The following is a 27,787-nucleotide window of genomic DNA, read 5'->3' as shown; positions in this document are numbered from 1 at the left end:
GGGCGCCGTGGCCGCAGTTCTGACCGCCCGCCTCTGACCCCGTTCCTCGGGCGCCGAGGAGGCTCCGACTGCGGACCTCGGTGGGTGTTGGGGGCTGATAGATTCCGCGGGACGAGACGCGGAGGGATCCGGTGGTGCACGACCCTGGCAGCGGAGTGACACGAGGGGCAGAGGGCAGTGTGCCCGCTGGGGGCAGAGTGACGAGAGCGGGCGGAGGGGCCGGGGGACAGGAGCGGGGTCCGAGGGCGCCGGGAAGGCGGCAGGAGCGACCGCCTGACCACGAGGCGGAGGTGAGGCAGGTAAGAGTGGCTGCGGCAGCCAGTCCGTGGCCCCCATCCCCTACCCCCTCATTGGGACCACGGAACCGGGGTCCCTAGTCACTGGCCCCCCGATTATTTCAGCCCCGACGGCCCCCAGGAGCGGTTTTCTCTTTGGCTGTAAAGGAAGTAGGGGGGCTAAAATTGGGGAGCCCGCGTGAGGTGGGGACCGCGTGTAAGGGACCCTAACTAACTGGGGAGGTGTCACTTCCTGTCCCCCCCCACCGTTAGTTAGCGAAGGGCCTGGGGAACCCCCCCATCTGGCAGCCCCGGGGCAGGTGTCTGGGCGGGAGGCTGCCCCCCCATCCCACCGTGACCCCTCCAGGGTTGTCCTGGTACAGACCCTGGGGCGATGGCTGTTCCTTTGACAGGTGGGGAAACTGAGGCAAAAGGGCGGAGTGGCCTGGCCTGGGGGTCTCCCCAGTGTGTAACCCAAGGTGGCCCGGGGATGGAAGCGGGTCCCACTGGTTGTCATTGAGGGTAACGTGACAATTCTCTTTTGCAGATTGCTACTCCGCAGCTGAAAATGAACACTTTTGGATACATTGTTATTATTAAAAGAACCGGGAGCGAGGGTCACCGCTACCCTCTGAGCCAAAGAGCCTGTTTGTTTGGGAGGTAAGAACATTGTTACTTTGGAGAATAACCCTGGCCTCCTCTCACGTAGGAAAGGGATTTTGACATTAGGAATTCTGACCAAAATGGATCATTTTTTTAAAAAATCCTACAACATTAACCCAGACTTGACTGGGAAGATGTTGGCAGAGGCTGAAACATTTCCATGCGTTTTCTAAATCTTAGAAACTATAAAGGGTGTGAACAAGTGCGTGCATGTGTTTGTGAAATCATTCATTCGTGCTACAGTCAGTTCAAGGCTGCCAGAAATCCCCTTGCAGCGTGGGAGAGGAAGGCTTCGCTGTCCGAAGTGAAGTGTCATGATGCAAATTGTGTCCAATTTCACTTAAGGTGTTGGGAAAAAGACAGCCTGGGCCTCGGAGCCCACTGAAAGGGAGTACGTTGTGTGTGCTCTAGTAGGCTGCATGATTTAAGTCGCCGGAAGTACTCATTCTTTGCTAAACTTATTGCATTAATTCACTGATACCTCTGTGGTTGCTTTTGCTTTATAAGACAGATCAAATGAAGATCCTTTCCCGATCTAAGGGAGAAATTTTGTTCCTCAGTAGTTTTTTGTTTCCCTGTATTTTTACATGACTACAGGTGGTGACCAAAGCAAGCTATGTTTTTTTTTACTTTTTCATTTTACTCCTTAAAAAACTACATGGGTCGATGGACAGAAGTTTGATGATAACTTTCGTTTTTATATTACCTACTCCGACCAGGCACACCAGGCAAGATGCTGCACATAAAGATGTATCATGTAGGCCCATTTTGCAGTTGAGGAAATTAGAAAGGTTTGAGCAACTTAGTGTTTTGAATTAAACTGGAAGGATCTTCCTGACTCCAGGCTCACACTTATTATTGCCGTTACACCTAGTGAACTGTGATTCCTAAATCACATGTATGAGAGAATTCTAACAGTCATTATTACCCGGAAAAGAATTGAACCAATTTTACTGTGACACTGATAGTGATTAAAGCAGCTTTGCACTGCAATCAGTAATTACTAGGGTAAGGACACACAGAGACACAGACACAGACACACACACAGAGACACACAGACACCCCTTTGCCAAGTTTGATTACACACTTAACCTGGACCTCCAAAAATCTGAAAGAAACTCCCTTTTACTTGTGTTTCTATAGTGTGCCAATAATGTGTTTTATTTCAGCGAAGGGTCCCTTGTTTGCTTACATATTAGCAATTTGTTGGATGACATTTTGGCACTTTTGGTATAAAAAAAAATTATTGTCCCACTTAACTAACCAACCCATTATCAAAGACATCAATAGGGAGTGTTAAGGAGGCAGAATTCTAATTTCCTGGAATGAAAATGAAGATTGTTCTCTCCCAATTTTCTAACTGCTGCTTTGAAAGCTTGCTTTGTGGTGCCCAATAGTAGCATTCTGCACACTCCCAGTCACACATAGTAGGTACAGGCATTTAAACATGTTTGTTGATTGTTTAAATACCACTCACATAAAAGACCGAGCAGCTTTTCCTTTTTTAAAAGTTAATTTATTTATTTTTGATTTTCAACATTTATTCAGCATTTACTTCCATAATTTTTAATTTTTTTCTTCCCTCCCCAAGACAGCCTACAGTCTGAAATAGGCTTTACATATTCACTCCTATTAAACATTTTCACATTAGACATGTTGCATAGAAGAGTTATAACGAGTGGGAGAAACCATGAGGAAAAAAAAAGACAACACAAAAAAAATAATCTGCTTTGCTCTGCATGCAGACTCCATAGTTCTTTCTCTGGATGTGGATGGCATTTTCCATCATGAGTCTTTTGGAATTGTTTAAGGTCCTTCCATTGCTGAGAAGGCTAAGTCTTATCAAAATCAGTCACTGCACACAGTAGCTCTTACTGTGTACAATGCTCTGTTGCTGCTGCTCACTTCGCTCAGCATTAGACCATATAAATCTTTCCAGTTTTTCAGAAGTCCACCTGTTCTTCATTTCTTACAGTGTAATAGTATTCTGCTACATTCATGTACCACAACTTGTTCAACCATTCCCCAGCTGATGAGGAATCCTCAATTTCCGGTTCTTGACCACCACAAAGAGAGCAACTATAAATATTTTTGTACATGTGGGGATCTTTCCTCATTTTCATGATCTACTTAGAATACAACCCTAGAAGAGATATTGCTGGGTCAAAGGATATGTACATTTTTATACCCCTTTGGGCATAGTTCCAAATTGGGTCTCCAGAATGGTTGGATCAGCTCACAGCTCCACCAACAATGAATTATTGTTCCAATTTTCCCACATCTTCTCTAACATTTATCATTTTCCTGTTTTGTTGTGTTAGCTAATCTGATAGGTGTGATATGGTACCTCAGAGTTGTTTTTTTTTTTTATTTGCGTCTCTCTAATCAATGATTTAGAGCATTTTTCCATGCTATAGATAGCTTTAATTTCTTCCTCTGAAAACTGCCTATTCATATCTTTTAACCATTTATCAGTTGGGGAATGACTTGTATTCTTGTAAATTTGACCCAGTTTTCTACGCATTTTAGAAATGAGACCCTTCTCAGAGATGATAGTTGTAAAAATTCCCCATTCTCTGCTTCCCTCCTAATCTTGGTTGCATTGGCTTTGTACAAAAAGTTTTCAATTTAATCAAAAGTACTCATTTTGCATTTCATAATGTTCTCTATTGTTTGCTCATAAATTCCTCCATTCTTCATAAATATGACAGATAAACTATTCCTTGTTCCCCTGATCTGTTTATAGTATCAGCCAAATATACCCATTTGGTATACGGTGTCAGATGTGGGTCTGTGCCTAGTTTCTGCCATACTATTTTCCAGTTTCCCAGCAGTTTTTTCATATAGTGAGTTCTTATCTCATAAGCTGGAGTCTTTGGGTTATCAAACAGCAAATTGCAATCATTGACTGCTGTATTTTGTGTACCACTGATCTACCCCTCTATTTCTCAGCCAGTACCAAGTGGTTTTGGTACTATCTTATAATATAATTTATTGTATCATATTGCTTTATAATACAATTTAAGATCTGATATGGCTAGGCCATCTTCCCTAACATTTCTTCTCATTAATTCCCTTGCTATTCCGGACCTTTTGTTCTTCCAGATGAATTTTGATATTATTTTTTCTAGCTCTATAAAATAATTTTTTGGTAGTTTGGTATTGGAACTGAATATTGAAACTGGTATGGAACTGAATAAGTAAATTAACTTAAGTAGAATTGTAATTTTTATTATATTAGCTTGGCCTATCCATGAGCAGCTGATGTTTTTCCAGTTGTTTAGATCTGACTTTATTTGTGTGAAAAGTGTTTTATAATTGTGTTCATATAGTTCCTGGGTTTGTTTTGGCAGGTAAATCCATCTGTCCCTGGAGATTTTTTCCTAGGGAGTTCATCAATGGCTTGTTCAGTTTCTTTTTCTGAGGTGGTTTTGTGAAAGGACAGGACAGGACAGGACAGGGGGGATAGGAAAGGAAAGGAACTTAACTGTACTCTGAAGCTGGGATGCTGATGGGCCCCTGCCTAAGGGCTCTTCTGGACCCTCTGCTACCTTTAGAGTGATTATCAGTAGTAATTGTTGATGTTTGCCTCCTAGGCAGATGTCTCTCTTTTTCTTGGCCTCATTAAAAGAGCCATCCCCTGACTCCTTCTTAAACAGGCCTGTTCAATGAATGGGCGTTGCCTCACCCTAACTGAGTACCTGCAAAGACCTTGGCCTAAAGGGCCCAAGGTCTTCCACTGCATCCTGAGTCATCTCCAGTCATCCTGAGCAATATCAGGTCACTGGATTCAGATGGCTCTGGAGGAGAAGTGAGGCTGGTGACCTGCACAGCCCTCCCTCCCTCAAAACAAAGTCAAGTGCAAGTCATGTCATCATTTCTCTGATGGCATGGTCTTCTTTGGCAACGAAGGACAAACACAAACAGTTCTGAGATGGGGTTATGTAAGTATTTTACTTCCTCTTCTGTTAATCTGGGCAATTTATATTTTTGTAACTATTCATCCATTTCACTAAGATTGCCAAATTTATGGGCATATACTTGGACACAGTAACTTCTAATTATTGTTTTAATTTCATCTTCATTGATGGTGAATTCACCCTTTTCATTTTTGATACTGGTAATTTGATTTTCTTTCCTTTTTTAATTAACCAAAGGTTTTTTCATAAAACCATCTCTCGGTTTTATTTATTAGTTTAATAGTTTTCTTCATTTCAGTTTTATTAATCTTTCCTTTGGTTTTCACTATTTCTAATTTGGTATTTAATTGGGAATTTTTAATTTGTTCTTTTTCTAGCTTTTTTCAGTTGCATGCCCAATTCATTGATCTCCTCTTTCTCTATATTATTCATGTAAGCATTCAGAGATAACAACCTTCCCCTAAGAACCTCTTTCGCTGCATCCCATAAATTTTAGTATGTTGTTTCTTTATTGTCATTCTCTTGAATGAAATTGATTGTTTTTGTGATTTGTTGTTTGACTCACTTATTCTTTAGGATTAGATTATTTAGTTTTCAATTAATTTCTAGTCTATCTTTCCACAACCCTTTATTACATATAATTTTTATTGCATCATGATCCGTTGACTATTTATGCCTTTCTGCACTGGACTGTGAGATTTTTATGCCCTAGTTACATGGTCAGTTTTTGTGTATGTGCTGTGTACTGCTGGGAAAAAGGTATATTACTTTTTATTCCCATTCAATTTTATCCAGGTGTCTACCTTTTCTAAAATTTTGTTCACCTCATTATAACTTCTTTCTTGTTCTTTTGAGATTAGATTTGTCAAGTTCAATGAGGGGGAGGTTGAGATCCCCCGCTAGTATAGTTTTGCTGTCTCTTTCTTCCTGTAACTCCCTTAACTTCTCCTCTCAGAATGTGGATGCTATACCACTTGGTGCATATCTGTTTAGTAATGATATTACTTTATTATCTATGGTGCCTTTTAACAGGATATCGTTTCCTTCCTTATCTCTTTTGATTAGATCTATTTTTCTTTTTGCTTTGTCTGAGATTAGGATTGCTACCCCTGCTTTTTTTACTTCAGCTGAAGTGTAATATATTCTGCTCTAGCCTTTTACCTTTACCCTGTGTGTATCCCCATTTCAGATGTGTTTCTTGTACACAACGTATTGTACAATTATGATTTTTAATCCAATTTGCTATCTGCTTCCATTTTATGGGACAGTTCGTCTCATTCACAGTTATGATTACTATTTCCATCCTATTCTTCCCTCTTGTTTATGCTTTTATTTCTCCCTTCCTCTCCTGAGAAGAGTTTTGCTTTTGACCACTACCTCCCTCCATCTTGCTTCCCTTCTGTCAGCCCCTCTCCTTTTTCTTTCCCTTTTCCCTTACTACTTCTTCCCTCTCTTTTTTTTCCCCCTTTCCCCTCCTACTGCCTGTTGGGCAAGTTAGATTTCCATACTTAACTGAATATGTTATTCCCTCTTTGAACTAATTCTGAAGAGAGTAAAGTTCAAACAATGCTTCTCTTCCTTCTTTCTCCCTTTGCTATAATGTTATTGTGCCTCTTCATGGGATGTAATTTGCAGTTTATCCTTTTCTGTCTCCTCCTTTCCTCTTCTCCCATTACAATAGCTTTACACCCCTTAATTAGGTTTTTTATCATTATATCAGTTAATTTATACCCATACCTTCCATGTTATATCCCTTTTAAATGTCATAATAAATATACAATTCTCAAGATTTACAAGTATTATCCTCCCATATAGGGATGTAAATAGCTTGCCCTTATTGAATAATTTTTTTTTCTTTTTTCTGTTTACCTTTTTATGCCTCTCTTGAGTGTTATATTTGAAAATCAAATTTTCCATTGAGCTCTGGTCTTTTCATCAGTAAAGTCTGGAAGATAATGCTCAATTTTCCTGGGGAATTGGTAATCCGAGTTCTCTTGCTTTATGGAATACTATATTCTAAGCCCTCTGATCTTTTAATGTACAAGATGCATGATCCTGACTGTAGTTCCATAATATTTGAATTATTTCTTGTTGGCTGCTTGCAATATTTTCTCATTAATCTGATAATTCCGGAATTTGGCTACAATATTTCTTGGTGTTTTCACTTGGGATCTCTTTCAGGAGGTGCTTGGTGGTTTCTTTCAGTGAGTCTTTTACCCTCTAGAACCTCAGGGCAGTTTTCCTTGATGATTTCTTGAAAGATGCTGTCTAGGTTCTTTTATTCACCATGGTTCTCAGGTAGACCAGTACTTAAATTCTCTCTTCTGATCTGTTTTCCAGGTCAGTTGTTTTTCCATTGAGGAATTTTATGCTATCTTCTATTTTTCATTCTTACAATTTTGTTTGACTGATTCTTGATGTCTCATGGAGTCATTAGCTTCTAGATGCCCAATTCTAATTTTTAACAAATCGTTTTCTTCGTGTACCTCCTTTTCCATTTGGCCAATTGTACTTAAAGAGATAGTTTCTTCCGTGTACTTTTTTTCCATTTTGTCAATTGTATTTTTACATTTTTCTTCTACCTTTCTCATTTTTAAATCCTTCTCGAGCTCTTCCAAGAAGGCTTTCTGGGCTCCAGACCAGTTCATGTCCCCTTCGCAGTAGTGACCATGTTGTCCTCTCTTGAGTTTGTACTTTGATCTTCCCTGTCACCAAGATACTTCTCTATGGTCATTGTTTTTCTTTGCTGCTTTTGGTCATGTTTTCTTTTTTATTGCCTTTCAAAGTTGATCTCTGCTTCTGGGGCACAGGGGGCACTGTCCCAGGCTTCTTGTGCTGTGGGCCTGGTTACTGGTTTTCTGTGCTGGGGCCTCAGGTGTTTGCAGTTGTATGTTATAGAGGCCTGGTATTTTACCTGGTGCTGAGCTGGAGGTAGTAGGTGCCTGCTCCTCTACCCTGGGGCTGCTGAGGTGGGGCCTGCTGCTGTCCTGCTGGGACACCTCCTTCAGCTGCAGCAAGAGGGAGCTTTCCTGTTAATCTCCTAGCCTCCTGAATTAGAGCTAAAAGACTGCTGTGCCCTGCCTTTCTGCTTGCTTCACTATTCCAGGATTTTTCTTAGGGTAGTATTCTCTGGGTTTTTCAAGGTCAGGGGAGGGTAAGAGAGCAACTTACTGTTTACTCTGCCATATTGGCTCCTATAAATTTAAATAGATGATTTTCACACATTCATTCTGTGGGCTGATAGCCCCGGAATAGCTGCTGCCACCACTGCAGGACTCATACAGGACTGTGCCTTCTCTCATCCAGCTCCTGCAGAGACCCCTTCCTGCACTGAGAGGTCTAGGAGTCAGCACTGCTGCCAGCAATTCACTCTGGTGGGGTCTGCTTGGCCTTCCTATGATCAGGTCTACATGGGTGCAGCCTGAAGGTTCTGTACTCCTCTCCCAGCCCAGTGCAACAGATCCTTCTGTCAACCCTTGTGGTTGTCCTGGGCTGGAATCTGCCACATTCTGTCTCTTTGTGGATTCCACCACTCTAAAATGTGTTCAAATTCACTTCTTAGAGGTATCTGAAGGAGTGCTTTTCATTTTTAAAAGATATATTCATTCTACCATTTAGTGTGAGGGGGCATGAATAGTAATATTAAAACTATTGTGTCATAAAATTAGCTTTTTTCTGAAATTCTTATAAGTGAAACATGAGATTAAACATTCTTTTAAAAAATCATTCTTTAATTAAAGGGGTACAGAATGTGACATCCGCCTCCAGCTTCCAGTAGTATCCAGGCAACAATGCAAGATTGAATTTAATGAACAACTTGAGGCAAGTATGGTTTGACATGAGTTTCATTTAGTTTCTTATATGTTTCAGTTTTATTTACTAAAATTGTCTCATTTTTAGGCTATATTGATTAATTTAAATTCTGCAAATCCAACTCAATTAAATGGAGCTGCCTTTTATCATCCTGTAAAGCTAGAGCATGGAGATTTAATTACCATATTTGATCGTTCTTTCAGGTAGGTGAAAATTGGCAAAATCACACACACACAACAGCTATCAGAGTTATGGTGTTATTTCATAATTAGCCATCTCAGACAACATTTTTATTAGCTTTATTACTAAGATATGAAGAATTTATCAACCATATTTGTAATTCTTTTTCCCAGCAACCTAGATGAGCATATGTTTTATTAGTAAGTGATTTTTAAGGGAGGAACATAAATAGAGGGGCATGTGGAAGGGCAAAACTTTCACTGATAAGGAGAAACTTCTTTTAAATAAGTCCTCAGAGAGAAGGATCTATTCAGGTTTGGATCAGAACCTTTTGAAGGTAGCATGTGCTCATAATGTGTCAGTGAAACTGGCCTCCAGTTATTTGGCTTGTGGTTAATCAAAGTTCTATTTCATTTGGCTTTAGTATTAGTTCTGTAGTTTGCCCAGACTTAGGATTTAGCCTCATTAGAAATTTCCCTCTTCCATGTTGAGTTGACCTCTGTGCCATCAGTCTAAAGAGATGCTTGGAGGGCACTGAGAAGGGAAAGCCAGGACATGCCCATCTAAAAACCTGTTCTATCTCTTGTCTTAGGTAGACCAGTATCACTAATACTGTCATTCAAAAGATTTAATTTGTTTTGTTTGGGATTTGTGTTACTGACCTGACCTACAAAGAGCTCTTTCCTTTCCATTCTTACAAACTAGTTTAAACCCCATATATTATAGTTGAGGACCTTTCCTGTCTTTGAATTGGCACCACTCCTACACAGCCTCTGCCAACACAGACCCATACACACACCCTGCCATACAGTAACTGTTTTCCTTGTTTTACTGTTCCTTAAAACATATACCTGACTTTTTAAGCATTTCTCTAACTACCTTCACCCACCCAAAAAAATTCCTGTAACACTCCCTCCTCTCATCTTTACTTTTCTGGCTTTCTTCAAGTCTTAGTTTAACATTCCATCATCTTTGCAAGAAGACTGGCCACCTCCTTTCTTCACAAAATCAGAGCCATAATCATAAGTTCCTTAATTAATTACTCATTGATTAATTAATCAATTAATTATTACTCAAATATATGCCTTAGAATTCTAGAATGAAAGAAAAAACCAAGTATAATTAATTATCTTTTTAATAATCCAAGTGCTAATTTTTTAAACTTAGTAACTTTTTATGCATGTGCAATGTGTATTGTATTTTGTATAATGCGTATACATCACTAAGTAATTAGCTTGACTGGGACTTTTTTATTATAACATTTTAAAATCCATTGTTAAAACCATCTTACCCTCTTCAGATTTGAATATGAAAATGCCTCTCAAAATGAAGGAAAGCCAAGAAGGTCTTCAGAACCAAGAATCAAAATGGTAAGAGTGTGATAAAAGTATGTTTTTCTGTTTCAGCATTCTAGAGGTCTTCCAATACTTCTGGGCTTTCATGTCTAGAGTTTTGCTCAATCAATAGTGGGTTGACAGTTTTAATTCTATTGCTAACACTTACAATTAATTCATGATTGTAAAAGATTCAGACATTAATCAGATATTTTCTTGTCTCATTTTAAAGTCTGGAATTTGGTCCTTATAAGATGGACTCTAATTGATTACATTTAATGCAAAAACAAGCTTAATAAAAACTCATGTAGAATATGATGTACATTGTAAGCATTTATAAACAGTGTGTATGTACCTTGAGATTCAAAGCATTTTATAACAAAGATTATTTATGCACTAATAATGGTGGGTTTAGCTTTATCCTGGGAACTAACTTGATAAGGGCCCATTGGCGCATCATGTCTTTATAACACAGTATTATATTCTCCTTAGTCACAAAATACATGTAAATATTAATTAGTACCTGTACCAATTCATAGGTCACACCAACTCGATCCCGAAGTGCCTCAATTCTCGATTCTGGTCAGTAACTGTTTATTTGTTCATGTTGGGTCGGAGAGAGGAGGATGACAGTAGAACCTTGCTCAAAATAGGTTAAAACTAAAACTAAATGAAGGGGGGACAAATAGATTGAATTCTAGTAGTACTTAACGTTTTGGCATTGAATCAGATAATTGGAGCAAAGGGGGAGGAAGAGAGGGGATATAGATTTAGGGGATTGCTAATCTTGTTAGGACCATTTTTATACAAGTTTATGAGCTGAATTAACCTACTTTATAGCATATAATATATACCTTACCCTATAGGGAAAGGAGGGTAGACAAGACTTAGTTTGAGAGAGACAATAATTAGGATTTTAATGGGTTTTTGTGTTTGTTGTTGAGTTGGTTTTTTATTTTTTTTTTTTAGTGAAGCTGCTTCATTTGCTTGTTTGTCTATTTGTGAAACTATACAGGGTCCTCAACAGTGTTTGCATGTTTTTTTCCTTTTGGAAAGTAGATAATGAAACATTTACTGAGAATTCATAATATTTATATAAATGTTGCTAACAAAGCATGTAGAAAGACCTCAGTACAAACAGAAAATTAATTCTTAGGCTATTGTGATAGTAGTATACATGTTATGCATGAACTCCTTTGGGGAAACATGACTAAATTCAGTAGTTAGGTTAGAAAGAGGGGGGTAGTTTTGGGTTTTTTTTTTTAAAGAATTCATTTATAAACAAACTTCAAAAAATAATTTGAAGAAAGTTTTTCATTTTACTTTCCAGTATTGAATTACTAGTAATAATCAATATTCCATGAAAATATTTTCAAGCTTTCTTGTGGGTTTTTTTAAAATATAGAACAGTGTGAAAGAAGAGACCAGTCTTTCAGAGATACCCCTACAAAATACAGTGAAGAAAATATTACAAGACAATTCTCACCAGTACATTCTCTAGAAGAAAAAGCAAATGCAAATGAATCTAAAAAGGATGATGATGCTTCAGATAATGTGGAAGAACATTTTATAGGAAAAGTTCCAACTTTGAAAACCAAAGAACTGAAAGAAAACACCACAAATGTCATTGAAAATACTGTTTCCACTGATAGTGGAGGAAGTGATGGTAGTGGAAGAAGTGATGGTAACGGAGGAGATGTGAGCCTGTTTTCCACCCTTGAACAACCAGGGAAGAGTGGAAAAGGCTATTTCTCTCCTTTTAGTGAACTTTTTGGCCTAATGAAAGAAGAATTAAGCTGTAAGAGCCAACAAATAGGTGATCTGAACCACAGCAGCAGAAAATCAGGGGCTGCAAGCCAGGTCAGTATGGATGGTAAAGAGTGGGAAGCCGAACTCCTTCATCTGCCTGGCTCCAGACCCTTGCGCAGGAGCAAGACCCTAAAGCACATCACCATCTCTGGTGCAGAGAAGGAGGGTGGTACTTTCAAAGAACTATGGCTTGAAGACCCTTTCAAGAACTATTCTTCGGAAAAAGTCATAGTGAAGGCACAAGACCAAGAATTACAGCAGCTGAGCACTCCCCGAAAGCGGAGGAAGAGCGAAGAATTACCTGCTGAAAATTCAGGGGAGAGAAAGAATAAGACCGGGAAAGAGGCCAGAAGGAGATCAGCCCCTGTAGGGCCCCTGTCAGAGGCCAAGAGTCAGCATTCTCTATACCCACTCAGGTCCCAAACAAAGACACCCGAGATGTGCTCCTTGAGGAGTAGTCGACTGTCCAAACTGGGGAGAGAGGCTTTGGAGGCACAAAAAAGCAAGGCCACACCTGCTGAGAAGCCCATTCTCAAAGAGAGCGACTCTAACGGGACAGGTGAATTTGTAGATTTGACCAAAAATAAAGGAAGCTCCAAGGGAAATAAGAACCAGCTTACTCCAAAGAAAGCTTCAAATTCAGAACAAATATCAAAGAAAATTCAAGATGAACTTGATTTTGAAGGTTTGTCAGAAATGAAAACTTCCAAAGTATACCTTTCCCTAGTACCTAGGGTAACCACTGTACATGTTTTCAAAAAGAAATGCAGTATTGCTAAAAAAAATTTGCAGAACTACAAAACTGTTTAGATGTTTTTATTTCAAATCAATACCCAAAAAAACATCAATTTTTATTCCTAAGTTAGCCACGAGGAAGCTAAAAATGAACATAGTGTTTTGTCCACCATTGATAAATCATTAGATGGTGATGAAGCACCTAGGATAGTTTCTAGAATAGTTTGTATGTTACATGATATCAGTGATTTTGAAGACTCCACTGCAAGTTTAGATTAACAAACTTCTCAAAAGCTAGGTAAATCTTAATTTTTAAAGAGATTTTACTTTTATTTTTTGCCATTTGTGGAGTCTACATGTAAACATAAAGACATATTTAGTTGGATTCTTATTTTGTATTTTGATGCTTGATGACTTCACTTGCTTACCTCCCAAAATTGTTGCCTGTCTCCTCAATAAATCAGATGATGAAAAGTTAAATTTTTAGGCTATTATCCATCCCTTCCGTAAGCCATCGTCCAAGGGTGCCATCATGAGGAGGACATTTAAGGCATGCACTTAATTTTTTTTGTTGTTGCTCCCAAAGTCCCCTCAGCATCTTTTAAACAATGCTTTCAGGAGGATTCAAAGTACAATTATAGGCAACACGGAACATCCCCTTCAGACTCCTTCATATCCCTTTTTTTCCCCTTAAATCTTGAGTGTTTATTGATTGATATCCTTTTGTTGTGTTTGATGTGTGGAGCTAAGTATATAAAACATACATGTAATGTGTATACAATGTATATTTTTAAAGATACTGTCATTGAGAGTGATGGATTATCTGCAAAAAGGAGGAGAGTTTCTTTTGGAGTCCATTTAAGACCTGAATTATTTGATGAAAACTTACCTCCCAATACACCTGTTAAAAAAGGAGAAAGCCCAGGGATAAGAAGAACATCATTTGGAAACTGTCCTCCTCGGGCTGTCCTGAAGAAACCAATAATTAAGGTACAATATTTTAGGCAAGAATTTAATCCATCCATATTTTGAATTGTGCATTTATCTAATGATCCGTACCCTAACTGCCTTTTTAACAGGTAGTGATATATTATCCTGTCTTCAAAATGGTTTCCTATGAATATCTTTTTCAATGAGAGCTCAGTTATTTATGGTTATGTTGACTTCATACATTAGTGATTCAGGGTATCCCAGCTTAAAGGGTGGAGCAATGGTCTTGATAGGATATATGTGAACACACTCAAGGGCCCTGAATTTCTCTAGGTCTGCTGTGAAATTTTGGCTGTTAGATTAGTGCAGTGTTTAAAAAAGCTGAGACATAAAGTTTCAATTAATATTTGCCATCATGCATCATAGTTATAAGATTCACAAAATAAACAAAACCTTTTTTTTGCCCATTATACATTCTGACTTAATCAGACCCTTTTGTAGGGCCCTCAAACTCTAAACATGTTTAGATTAGCTAGAAGCCACAAGCATTGAACTTGGAGTTGGTGGGATTCTGTTTTGCCATCATTAGTTTTATACTTAGGGGTAAGTAATATAGTCCTTCCTTCCTACGGTCATTGTGAAAAGAGAAAGCTCTTTGCTAAACTGAGGGTGCTGCTAGGTAAACCAAGGAATCATTGTTAAGCAATATGATGATTTTGTCATTTTCTCGTCCTAAAATATGACCTACCCCTGTAGTTACAGTTGTTGCCACTGGGTGGTGGTGGTAGACATTTAATCTGAATCCCTGAGCTAATAATTTTGGTGACTGAGTAATCATGGAAAGCTCTGATGTCAGTGGTCCATTGTAACTTTTAAGGCCATCTAGAGCAAGCCAGTACCTGAATTTGCCAGCATGCCTAGCAAGTGACCATACTGTTTGACTATCTCATCTACCTCCAGTTGCCTTGGGAAAGCAATCCTTTCCACCTTGGGTGGCTCTCATTGCTAGGAAGGCAAGGCCTAAACTAATCACGTCCTCAGGATGATGGCTGGCATCATCACATGGAGAGACATGTGACTGTATCCTGTCTTCATTGCTGACTTGTAGCTGTTGAGGACTTTTGTCCCCAAAGCTCATTGAGGCCATTGCAGAGATGGCCTCTGTAGGGTAGGCCCTCAAAGGGTTGTCATCAGATTCAAATGAGACATCTGTCACAGCCTTTTGATGCACCTTGGGCACATTCAGTTATTTTTTAGGGAACCCATAGCAGATCTCGTAATTTATGTAAACTGTAAAAAAATGTCCATTTCAGCAGGAGCATTCTAAACTACCGGAAAAAGAGCCGCCTTCCACCAGTCTAGTGGAAGGGATGCTGCATGTACAAGATCTATCACTGGAGTTGCCAGCCAGTCCTAAGAAAATATCTTCAGCCTCCAGTGAGGACATTTCTCAATCATATTTCCTGGATGAGAATGCAATGTGTGTTCCTGTAGAAATCCAGCCCCAGAAGACTGTGAACACACCATCATACTCAAGGAGATCCTCTGGAAGAAGAAGTCAATATGATACCCTACAAAGAATTTATGCAAAGAGGAGGAGTGGTGCATCTGAAGCCAATCTCATGGGTATGTGAGCAGGGAATCATTGTAAAATGCTTTTTACAGGCAGAGGGCTTGGAAAGTGTTTCTTATAGTAAAGAGGAATCATGTGTCATATGCCCAACCATTGTGGGGAGCAGGCAGTCCCTGGCTTCAGAGAACTTTACAGTCTACTAACACAGAGACCAGAGATAGGTGGAACAGTGAGGAAGCCCAGTTAGATCAGAGAGTGCAGAGCTGTGTGTGCAAGGTTGGGTAAGGTGTAAATCAAAAAAAGGCTGGAAAGGTTGATGATTTTATGGGAGTGATAGGAAGCTGCTTAGGGTTTATCAAGAATAACAGGAGGGAGTGAAACATGGTCAGACTGTGTGCTGGGTTTGGGAAAAATCACTTGGCAACTAATGTAGGAAAGACAGTTAAGAGGAGGGAAAACAGTTTAGGTGTCTGCTACAATCAGAGTAGAGGGGAGGAAGGCTTGTTAGATACATAACGTGGTGGTATTTGTGAAGTCAAGAAAAGAGGAGTTGGATGTGGTAGATGTGGAGAGAAAACTAAATGGCAAGATTTGGCAAGTGACTGTATGTATGCCCAGTAAGAAAGTGGAGGAGAGAATGACCTTGAAGTTAGTTGGGTGACTAGAAAGAAGAGGGAATATAACCAGTATTAGGGAGGTTTTGTTTTTCTCTTTGTTGATTGTTTTATCCAAAACAAAATGTTAATTTATCTTCCGTTTGAATAAATTCCTTTTTATTGTTATTTTTCTTAACAGTTGTACACTCTTGGGCAGATGTGGTGAGATTGGGTACTAGAAAACCCCAAACAGGCGTTGTTGTAAAACATGGTCTTGAGAGAAGAGTAATAAAAAAGCAGAAGAGATTAACCCCGAAGGTACATGACAGAAATGTGGATAACATTTTGTGTGTGTACATTTTATACATATGTATACTGTGTGTGTATGTGTGTACTCACATATATGTATCCTTCATATGTAATACAAATTATACTTGTGTACTTATGAATATTATCTGAGCAACATTAAGAAATACTGAATTTTTTTTTGGAAATGTTTCTTTTTACTTTACAGAAACCAGCAAACGAAGCTCAGAATCACTTTAGCACAGGCCACGCAAACTCTCCCTGTACCATAGTGATCGGGAGGGCCCATACTGAAAAAGTGACTGCGCCTATACGGCCCTGTAGGATGCTGAACAACTTTGTTTTGAACCCTAACATGGATATGAATGAGGATTTAACAGGTGAAAAAGCAAAGAAAAGTCTCATGAGAATGTGTCATGTAGGCAGGCAGATCATCTGCCAAAATGTGTATGTGGAAGTACAATTTTATAGGAGCTGATAGAGTGCTTGCTGACCCTGGCAGAAGGGGAGCATGAATTCTTTTGAGGTCTTGGCCTCAATTGTAATCAGATCTGGGTGTTGCTTTGGTGGGACGGGCCTTTCTTCAGCTGCAAAACAAACCTGGCCCCTTATAACTCTCAATGGTATAGTGCCCCCTTAGCCCTCTGGGTGGAGAGTGGAGGTTGTATCTTGTATGTACTCAGAGGAAGAAGAAAAGTGGTTGTGACTCAGTAGAACAGAAGAGAAGCAGACAGACTGGATAAATGCCCATCAGAAGAAGAACTGAAAACCTGTGGAAGGGAGCAGGAAAGGAGAACTGAGTTTGTAGCCTAGGTTTTTGGGTACCCTGAACTTGGAAAAGAAATGTTCATGAATAATGTGTAGAGGAGGGATGTCTGTTGCGTTGTTTGAAGTAGGAATGAAAGTCAAGAGGTTTATAGCTTAGATTGATTGGGGTGCCTTGAAATTTGAGAAGAGATCTCTTTACGAATAGAGGGGAGTGAGGGGTTCTGTTGCATTGTCTTCTTTTTGGAAGAGGAGTAGAATATGACTTGTTTACGTCTTTAAAAAATATACATATATGATGTATACATTATGTCTGTGCATATATTATCCTCTTATAGGTACGTTAATGTCACTTCTTTTCTTCATTAATAGGATTAGCAGACATGTTTGAAACCCCTATGAAACAGAAACCTCAGTCTCCTGAGACCGGTACAACTTTACAACATTTGTCTGAAGAACAATCATCTTTTTCAGGAGATGCGTCCTCAGGTCCTACTTCAGGTGACTTTGGTTAGTTTTCCTTTTTTTTCTTCTTGCATGAAATTTTGGAATGGTGAGTTACTATTTATAATTGTAGCTCCACGTTCTCTTCCCATGTCAAACATAGCCCCTTCCATGCCTGTAGAGGTTCCATGAGTGGCATAGCTAACCTTCAACCTGAAGAGCTTGGGCCCTCACTGAATTAAAATTACATTACACATCCTTATAGGAGAACTTTTATTTTATGATGGATATAGAGAACTAATATCTAAATGTAGTTGTACATTTAAAGATTCTTATAATACTACCATTTAAACATTTTATTATGTTATTTTCAGCAGTTCTGTACGAAGATTGTTTGACTTTTCACTCTTACCCCAGTTCTATCCAAGCAGTTGCCAAGTCTTGTCAGTTATCTGTCCACTCATGTGGCCACTAGCCTTGACTGTTAAAATAGCTTTCTAATTGACCATCTCCCCACAATCTTCCCTTCACACAATTTTCAAAATTATTTTCCTAAAGTGCGGGTCTTAACCCATAGTAGTGCTAGTATGCCAAGAATCTTTAGTTGGCTCCCTTGGTCTCCTTTCAGATTAAGTGCAAACTTCTGAAACCTGATTTATTTCACAAGGATAGTTCTTCATGTATTCTGTATTCCAGCCAAAACTAGCCATAACTTATTATGTATGTATATTACATTTACATATAATGCAACATATGTCTATATATGGTTTACCTGGCTAGGCACAGATTTGCATCTTGCTAAAAATCAAATGGGATAGGAAAATATGAGACTGCAAAACAATTGAGGCAGACTTTGAAGTCTACATTATTTCTTAAGGAAGAATTAGTCTCCAGAATGGTGAGGGGAGCATATTCTTTGTTTCATAATTATCTGTATTCTGCCGTTTATTACAACAGAGAGAGTGATGATACCCTTTATTCCGGACACAGCAAGACAGATATCTGGCCAGAGCATTACATGCCGCCGTTCCCCAAGAAACCGACAGTCATGGAGAGGAGATGATGAGATGTCTATTAAAGCCCTACGGGAGATCTCTGAAATTAGAAGTGATAAAATAATGAAGATTCCACTTCCAGATATTGATGTAGACCATAAAATATTAACACCGAGTTCAAAAAGGCAGAAGACTTCTACACCAAAGGAAAATGTACCAACACCATATCTTAATAGAATTGAAACACCAGATCAAATTGAAAGTGCTACACATGATACCCAAAAAGTAAACTTGGGGAGAAGTATGAACCAAAGTGTAGCCCTGGGAGGAGAACAACATTCAGAAATGGCAACACCAAATTCAGGGGCACGCATTTTAGAAGATATCTGTGTCAAGGGAGCTAGTGAAATACCATCAAACAAAGGGGAACAACCAAAAGAAAATTCTGTAGATATTCACATAGACCTAAGAGATCAAAAACCCAAAATGTCAGAAGGTCAGTTAGGAGTCACAACTTCCTTAAAAATTGGATCCGATAAAGAACAACCTGTCACTGATCATCTAGCAGGGAACCAAAAACATGTAAGAATTTCATTGCAAAATGAAAAGTACTCTCCAACAGGATCCAATAAAATGATAAAGCAAAAGCCAGATATTGTGTCTCTAGATGTGTTGACTACTCCAGGAACTGTAACAATAAAGAATGAGCTAGGAGGCATAAAGAAAATAATAAAAACCCCAAAGGAAAAAATAGAGCCAGTTGATGACCTAATTGGCATCAGAGAGATTATGACTTCTCCAACACAAATGGTGGCAGAAATAAAAGATGGAGAAAACAAAGTGGCAGATTCTGCTGGGAATGATGTGAGCATTCAGAAAAATCTTAGGACAACCCCAAAGCAAGTAGTATGTTCTGCAGAAGGTGCCGAAGTCCCCAAGAAATTGATGAGGACAGTAAAGCAGCAAACTGAGGTGCAAGATCTCACCAATACTGAGCAGCTTATGAGCACTCCCAAACGAAAATGTGAGTCTGTTGAGCATCTAACAATGGTTAAGAGACTGATGAGAACCCCTAAAGATAAGGTAGAACCAGGAGAGGATGTGGCAGGCAATGAAAGACTGATGAGGACTCCTAAGGAAAAAGAGTTGGTAGAAAGTCACAAAAGCAACAGAAATGTCAATGTTAGGCAAACTCCAAAGCAGAAAGGTCAATCCATTGAAGATATGGTAGGTATCAGTAGACTTACACATGTTCCTAAGGAAAAGAGAGAACCACCAGAAGACCTCACAGGTCCCAAGGAGCCTATGAGTACTCCAAAGCAAATAATAGAACCAGTCAAAGATCAGAAAGTCAACCAGGCCATTATGAAGAAGTCAAGCCCAAAATATGAATCAGGAGATCTGACTTGCATCAAGAGACTGATGAGAACTCCTACAGTAAAGGGAGGAGAGCCAGTAGAAGACTTAACTGGCATCAAGAGACTGATGAGAACCCCTAGAGAAAAAGGAGAACCAGTAGAAGACCTAACTGGCATCAAAAGACTGATGAGAACCCCTAAAGTAAAGGGAGAAGAACCAGCAGAAGACCTAACTGGCATCAAAAGACTGATGAGAACCCCTAAAGTAAAGGGAGAAGAACCAGCAGAAGACCTAACTGGCATCAAAAGACTGATGAGAACCCCTAAAGTAAAGGGAGCAGAGCCAGCAGAAGACCTAACTGGCATCAAGAGACTGATGAGAACCCCTAAAGTAAAGGGAGCAGAGCCAGCAGAAGACCTAACTGGCATCAAGAGACTGATGAGAACCCCTAAAGTAAAGGGAGCAGAGCCAGCAGAAGACCTAACTGGCATCAAGAGATTGATGAGAACCCCTAAAGTAAAGGGAGCAGAGCCAGCAGAAGACCTGACTGGCATCAAGAGACTGATGAGAACCCCTAAAGTAAAGGGAGCAGAGCCAGCAGAAGACCTGACTGGCATCAAGAGACTGATGAGAACCCCTAAAGTAAAGGGAGGAGAGCCAATAGAAGATCTGACTGGCATCAAGAGACTGATGAGAACCCCTAAAGTAAAGAGGGGAGAACCAGTAGAAGACCTAACTGGCATCAAGAGATTGATGAGAAGCCCTAAAGTAAAGGGAGAACCAGTAGAAGATCTAACTGGTATCAAGAGACTGATGAGAACCCCTAAAGTAAAGAGGGGAGAACCAGTAGAAGACCTAACTGGCATCAAGAGATTGATGAGAAGCCCTAAAGTAAAGGGAGAACCAGTAGAAGACCTTACTGGCATCAAGAGACTGATGAGAAGCCCTAAAGAAAAAGGAGAGGTACTAGAAGATTTGACAGATGTTATTATGTTTATGGAGACTCCAGATAAAGTGGCAGAAAATATATCTAGTAGAAACACTGTCATGCAGAGTAACTCTCAAGAAATATCTGATATAGATTCAGAATTCTCAGAAAAAATACAAGAAATAGTGATACTCAGAAGACCAGCAATAAAAGATTTCAGTGGTTCAAATTTTGAAGCAGAGCCAAAATCAAAAGAATCCAGTTTGGAAATAGACTACACTGAGCTTAAAGAAATGTTTGAGTCACCAGAGGAAAGCAAGGTAATGGAACAGTTTCAGTTTAAATATAATAATTTGTGTGTGTGTGTGTGTGTGTGTGTGTACATGTGTACACAGGAGGGGGTTATGCACACATTTATACATATGGCATGCCATTTAATAAAAATAACAATGTCCTATAAAGGAAAGCAAGGTAAAAAAATTGAGCAGGCCTTTCAGTTTGAGTATAATAGTTTGCACATGCATATTGTCAGTGTGTGTATATACATATGTATACACATACATTACATATGCAGGTATTTCAAAAACAATAGTCTTCAAGAGTAGACTTGAAAGTAGAAACTAATCGGTTACGCTGAGCAACTAAGTAATGATTATTTTAATTGTTATACTTGTGTGATGACAGTGGGAAGCTAGTTTGCAAAAGGGAATTAGAAGATTCAAGGTCAGATTTCAAAATAAATGTCAGGAGTGCCTTGGAGAAGAGAAGACTTGAGGAGATTCTAAATTATTATCATATATTTGATGGACTTTCTTGCAGAAGAGGGAATAGATTTTAATTTTGCTCCAGAAGAAAAAATTAAGACCAATAGTTATGTTATAAAAGTTATAAATTAAAGCTTTTTTAATGTACAATTACTTGAGTTATTATTGAAGGTTATTTTTTTCGTTAGAGGTGGGATCCAGATGGTTATTATTAGTTTAGGGCTGTGCAATAGGAAGGAAATTACAATGGTGAGGAAATTGGTTACCTGGATTTTTTTTAGTTCTTTCATTCTATGTATATAAGGACTTTGGTAATACTTCTGGGCATCAGTCTGGGTATTTCTCCAAAATTGTAGAGGACAATTTTTCCTCTTCTTGTTTTGATTACAGGAGTGTTTTCTTGAAATAGAAACTGGTATAGTCAGTTTTTACTAGGAGTAAGGTCAACCCTGTACGTGTGAAAGAGAAGTCTTTTTGAATAGCAATGAACATTATTCAGATGAGCATATAATATTGATGTAGCATCTTTAAAAATTCTAAGGCATAATATACGTGACGTATTTGAAAGTAAATCAGAATTGTATTTCATTAAGTTGGTAAGTTTATCTTGTGAATTCTCAATTCACAAATTAGATTTGCTAGGATTTTGAAAATGTATCTTAACATTTTCTAATCCTTTTAGGACCAAACCATGGACCAATGCCAACAGAAAATTTGCTCTAATCCTTGTGAAGAAGATGGTAAGTAAAAATATTTATATTTTATTTTCAATAGGTTTGAGTAAAATTGGTGGAATCTTTTTGATATAAGACTAAGCAATATTTTCAGAGATGGGCAATTCTATTTTAGCATGTCTCAGACCTTTCCCACTGCATTATTTATTTTTTGGAGGTGGGGGATGAATGGGGTGATACAAGTGCAGCTAGAACTTTAAAAAAAGAAACATATGTATATATTGAAACCTTAGACAAACCACGATCAGAGACCCTCAGAGGGTAAATGAAAAATGGAAAGAACCCCGATCTGTATGCGGGTCTAAGGCCTGAGCATTTGATCTGACCTAGGTTGTTTTTTGTTTTTTAATTGGTGACTGTGTTGATAGCTTTATGTAATTAAATTCTTTTCATACTGATCTATTTCAGAAAGTCAGTCTAATATCTCTAAAATTGATGGGTTATGCTCAGTGAACCTGGAAGATAACATTATGGACCAAGGAATTCTATCTTTATTTACTCAAAGAAATAAAATTAGCCAGGCTGTACGAGAACATGATGATTTGCCTAGTAAGACAGAAAACACATTCACAGAGAAAAAAGCAAAGAAATCTCTGCTGAGTTTTCACAGTGAAATTAAAGCTAAAAGTGACAATCAAAGAACAATATCGTTAAGATCCAGAAGCAAAACCAAATCTGATTCAGAATCACTTGGTTCAACAAAGATCCACTTAAAGAATGATGAGAAGATTGTGAAGAAGACCTGGGAGAAAAGTGTAAAGGAGGTGGTTGAAGATCAAGCTAGGGTAACCTCACAATCTATAGGCAGATTCTGTAAAACTGATAAAAGGCTCCAGGAAGCCAATAGTTTATCACACTCAGAGAAAGAAGAAAAGGAGGAACATGTGGAGAGTGAGCCCAGAATGTCTGGGGACACAGATGACAATACAAAGAACATGATGGTACCTTTGAGACCTAGAAGAAGAAATCAAGCTGATAAAGAAGGGAAAACTAATTCATCAGATATGTCAGACATAGAGAGCTCTGAAATGAAATCAGTGAAGAACTTAAGGGAAAGCTTATACAATGCAGGAGTGACAAGAACATTAAGATCTAGAAATAAAAATAGAGAACCACCTAGTGAATCAGATGTGTCACACACAGATGACAAAAAGAAACTTGGTAAGAGACTGCCAAGAAAAGTAAATGAAAAGATAACCCCTCTAAGATTTAGCAGAAGGAATAAAACCAATAAAGAATTACAAGGATCCAGTCCTTTGTTGAGTGAAGTGGATATATTAGCCAGAGAGAAGAATGAAAATAAAGGAAAAGCTTTAAGATCTAGAAATAGAATTAAAACTGACACGAAATTACAAGAATCTAATAGTTTGGTTAGTGATGTTGTCTCATCCCACACAGAGGGATATGAAAAGAAATCTGTGAAAGTCTTAAAGGAGAAGACATTGGAAAAAAAAATTGGAATGATGGCTTTGAGATCTAAAAATAAAAATAACGAAATGTTTCTTAGTGAATCAGATAAGTCATGCACAGATGATGAAAAGGAATCTGTGAAAAGTTTGCCAAAGAAGTTGAAAGAACAGAAAATACTACTGGACTCTAGAAATAGAAATAATACTATTGAAGAACTGAATAGTTTATCGGGTGAAACAGGTGAGTCATACGCAGAAAATGATGGAAAATATGTGAAGAGCTGCCAGAGGAAGACTGTCAGTGTGAATGAAGATGGGAGAGCTTTAAGAACTAGAAACATAAATAAAACTTCAACAGATGCAGCATGCATAGAGAATAGGGAAAAGAAACCTATGGGATCTTTAAGATCTAGTACTAGATCTAAGGGTGCTAAGGAATCACAAGAGCCCAATGTTTCACCTGCTAAAGTACTTAATAAGCTTCAGATAGCGAATGATGAGAAGAAACCTGTGAAGGCCTTCCAGAAATTAAAAGATGCAAGTCCAAATAAAGAGATGGCAGCTTCAAGATCTAGAAGCAGAAATAAAGTGGATAAGGAATCCCAAGAATCTAATATATTGTCTAGAGAAACAGACAGTTTGTACAAGAGCTTCCCGGGGAAGTTTATGTCATTAAGATCTCGAAGTCAAAACCAAATTGGTCCAGAAACACAAGAGATTGCATGTACAAGTGTAGAGAACAGTGAAAATAAGCCTCTGGAAAGTCTCCAGGAGAAGAAACTGAAAGAGAACACAGCAAATAAAGCATCTTTACGATCTGGAAACCTAAAGGATGAAAAGAATCTGCCTGTGAAAGTTCAGAAGAATTTAAATGATGCAACAGGAAATGGAGAGATGATGTCTTTAAGGTCTAGAAGTAAAAATAAAATGGATACAGGACTGAAAGTACCAACATCCAGAACTTACACAGAAAAAGATGCAGAGAAATCAATGAGTACTTTCCCAGGGATCTTTAAAAATCCAGTGATACTTGAAGGAATTCTACCTTTAACTAGGAACAGAAGAAACAAAGCTGATAAACTGAAAGAAATTTCCCATGTATTTAGTGCAACAGACATAGTTGAAGCAGATGAAAAGAAGCTTTCAAGCCTGGAAAATAAAGCAGGGGATAAAGTGGAAGAATCATTTAGAACTGGAAGCAGAAATGAAGTTGATGGAGAACTTTGTGATTTTCCTTTGCTTAGTGTAACCAATATCACTTACACGGAGAAGAATAAGGAAGAAACAGAGAAGATCAAGATCCTAAAAGATAAAGTTGTGACTGAAGACATGACATCCTTAATAAAGTCCAGACTTAGAAATCAAAATGATTCCGCACTGATAGTATCTAATCCTTTGCCCAAAACAGTGGACATCTCACCCTTGGTAGAGGATGGAAAAGAAAATATTGTTCAGATCTTTCCAGACAAGTGCTTAAACAAAACTGGAGGCATCATAAGTCAAGCATCTCCAGCAGGAACCAGGCTTAGAAATAAAAGTGATTCAGATCTGCAAAGATCTACTAATCTGAGGAAAGATGAGCCATCCGCTGTTGCCTCCAAGACTACTGTTGTAACAGCAGGAAAACGAACAGCAAAAAAAGCCAAAAACTGGAAGCAAGTTAATAGAGGAAAATTAAGGACTGCTAACATCAAACTATCAGAGCCAACTGATGTTGAAAACTATACTATCCCAGACAATCTTCTTTTAAAATCAGCCCCAGAGCAAGATGACACCTTCAAAGTTACTTTTGTATCAGCAAAAGAAACCCAGTTGGAACCTTTGCTTAAAGAAGGAAGCATTCTGTTAAATAACACAAACCAGACGGGAGAAAATGATGCTTTATCAGGGAATGAAATTTGGCCCAGAAGATTAAGTAATAACAAGGAGCAACCTGACTCACAGGAAAGAGGAACTCTTGGCTCTAGAAGAAAATACACCCTAAGAGAGACCAAACGATCCACCAGAAGGTCAAAGCAGGTATGATATAATATTTTAATTTATAACATTTCTTTTTAATTGGCATATCACATTTTTTTGCTAAGTTTCTCAAAGGTTTAGAAATTCAATTCAATTCTCAATAATCTAGAAATCATTTATATGACTTTGGAATGAGGTAGTGTACTATGTATGTTTGCTATCTAAGGCAATTTATTTAAATAAAATATAATGCTAAACCTTTTCTACCAATCTTTATTCTGTACTGGTAAACACATATGATCAACTCTTTCAGAACAGATGAAACATCTTGTCTAGGGCAGTGTAGGTAACCAAGTTTGCTTTTAGTTCAGTTATTTTCAAGTGAAAAGCATTTATTATGAATTGTAAGACATTGATTCTTTTAGGTATGGTATAATCTTTTTTAGCCAAGTACTATCAGACTTGGATAAGCTAATTTTCTGGATAACTGAACCCTCACTTTCAGCACTAGCTTTTTAAAAAAATTTATTTTTAACCACTTTAGATAGAAACCTTTGTAAAATCTATTACACTTCTCTGCTTTCTAAAGCTGAGTGTTCAAATGTAATTTAACTTGAACATCAATGTGTGAATATAAACATCAGTTATTAAGCTCTAATATAATGTTTACAGATCCACAATCATCACAGACTTTATTGTCACTATTAGAGATTTTTCTTGCTGTCACTTGCTTTCCTTTTCCCCTTTCCCCTCTCCCCCAGCCTCCTTGATAGCTATAGAAAAACTATATAATTAACCTGTTACAATTGTGTGTAAAGTAAGAACAGACTATCTGTGTCTCTTTAGGGCTCTCACACCTGTTCTAAATAGTTGAAGGTTTTAGATCAATGAGATTTTTTGCCATCATGTTCACCAAAATCTGTTTACATTTTAAATTACCCATCCTGAAAACCTTAACCATCAGTTTAGTTTAATTTATATTTACAACTCCCCAGCTATTCAAAAGGAGCTTCCTTTATGTAAATATCCCAAGAATTTATTGTTGTAAAAATAGTTAGGAGTTTTCAGACTATTCCATAATTTTTCTGTGTGAGTATTTCTTCCACTCGTTATGTTACAGTCACTGTGTGCAGTTTATCTACTGATATGATCCTGGCACTTTGTTTGGCTGGTCAAAAGACCACCCCCACATACTAGAGGCCTGACTAGGTCCACATCCAGAGCCTCTGAATTAGGTGAGACCTGACCCAGTTTGTGCCCCAGAGATGACTTTTCAGAGCCTCTGGTCACTGTAGGTAGGATTAGAGCAGAGGGAAATCAAACCCTTCAATTGGCCTATTAGAATATACGAAATTTGTCAGAATTAACAATTCGAATGAATGTTGCATCATCTTGAATTTCATGATGAAAATTCTAACTTAGGCCTGTCGTAATATTAATTTTAACATTCTATGCATGTTAATTTGTTTCCATATTTTATCTAAATAAACCCAGTGTAGGCAGTTGAAAGTCAACAATTTAGCATTTCACAGGGTAGGTTGTAATCATATTAAATAAAATGTTTAGGTTAACTTGTGGTTTGTCTTGCAGATCTTTTCTTTTTTATTCGTTGATTTGAAAAAAAAAGCATTAAGTCTAAACTGAATATGTTCTCTTGTAGAATTTTTGCAGAAAATAAGAGTAGGATAGAGGAGATATGAGATCTAATAGGAAATTGGGTTTCAGGTACTGTGGTTAGATAATGGGATACTGCTCTAATGCTTTTAAGTGACTTTGTAATTGGAAATGCCATGATCTATCAGCTAGTTTTTATATATGTGTGTGTTTATATATTTAAATATTTATATGCTATCTTTATTTTTTGTTCTAAATAGAATAACAGCAAGCAGACTGCAAGAAAGAACATTAAAGCCTAGAAGAAATCAAGTAAATGGAAGGTTGCTCAATTTGCAAATAGCAAAATATAATTTTAAGACAATTATATACCCCACCAATCAAGAAGATAGAGTTATTATAGAAGAAGTGAAAAAAGTAATGATAGAAAAATTTGAACAAATATTTAGTTAAATGAAAATATGTAGATGTCATAGAATAGTGTGATGCCTGGTCACAGGTTTTCAAGTTATTTTGTAAATAGGAACAGTGAATGACATGTTATGTTCCAGGCAATGATTTCCTTATGTACATTTCACTAAGTTAATTTTGCCGAGCTAATTTTTGTGTTTATGGCAAGATAAAGGTTCATTTTTTTTTAAGTAAATGTTAAATTTTTTTCAATAAATGTTATTCTTCATAA

At 38.0% G+C, this 27,787-nt stretch overlaps 1 protein-coding gene across 2 annotated transcripts; it reads left to right on the top strand.

Annotated features, from left to right (window-relative positions):
• Positions 1-27,787, top strand: MKI67 (marker of proliferation Ki-67). 2 transcript variants are annotated; one of them, XM_072629065.1, is made up of 16 exons: positions 1-299; positions 823-935; positions 8,599-8,680; positions 8,759-8,874; positions 10,152-10,221; positions 10,725-10,767; positions 11,591-12,679; positions 13,526-13,719; positions 14,973-15,285; positions 16,028-16,146; positions 16,343-16,514; positions 17,272-17,400; positions 18,301-20,945; positions 22,072-22,129; positions 22,532-25,551; positions 27,366-27,787. In XM_072629065.1, the coding sequence occupies exons 2-16, from the start codon at positions 844-846 to the stop codon at positions 27,405-27,407; spliced, it is 8,184 nt and encodes a 2,727-aa protein (XP_072485166.1). In that variant the 5' UTR covers positions 1-299; positions 823-843; the 3' UTR covers positions 27,408-27,787. The 2 variants fall into 2 exon arrangements, with proteins under 2 accessions (XP_072485166.1, XP_072485165.1); XM_072629064.1 differs by having other exon boundaries at positions 17,272-17,409.

This window comes from Notamacropus eugenii, chromosome 1 (genome assembly GCF_028372415.1).
Source record: "Notamacropus eugenii isolate mMacEug1 chromosome 1, mMacEug1.pri_v2, whole genome shotgun sequence".
Taxonomy (NCBI): Eukaryota; Metazoa; Chordata; class Mammalia; order Diprotodontia; family Macropodidae; genus Notamacropus; species Notamacropus eugenii.
This window is presented reverse-complemented; position numbering and strand designations above follow the sequence as displayed.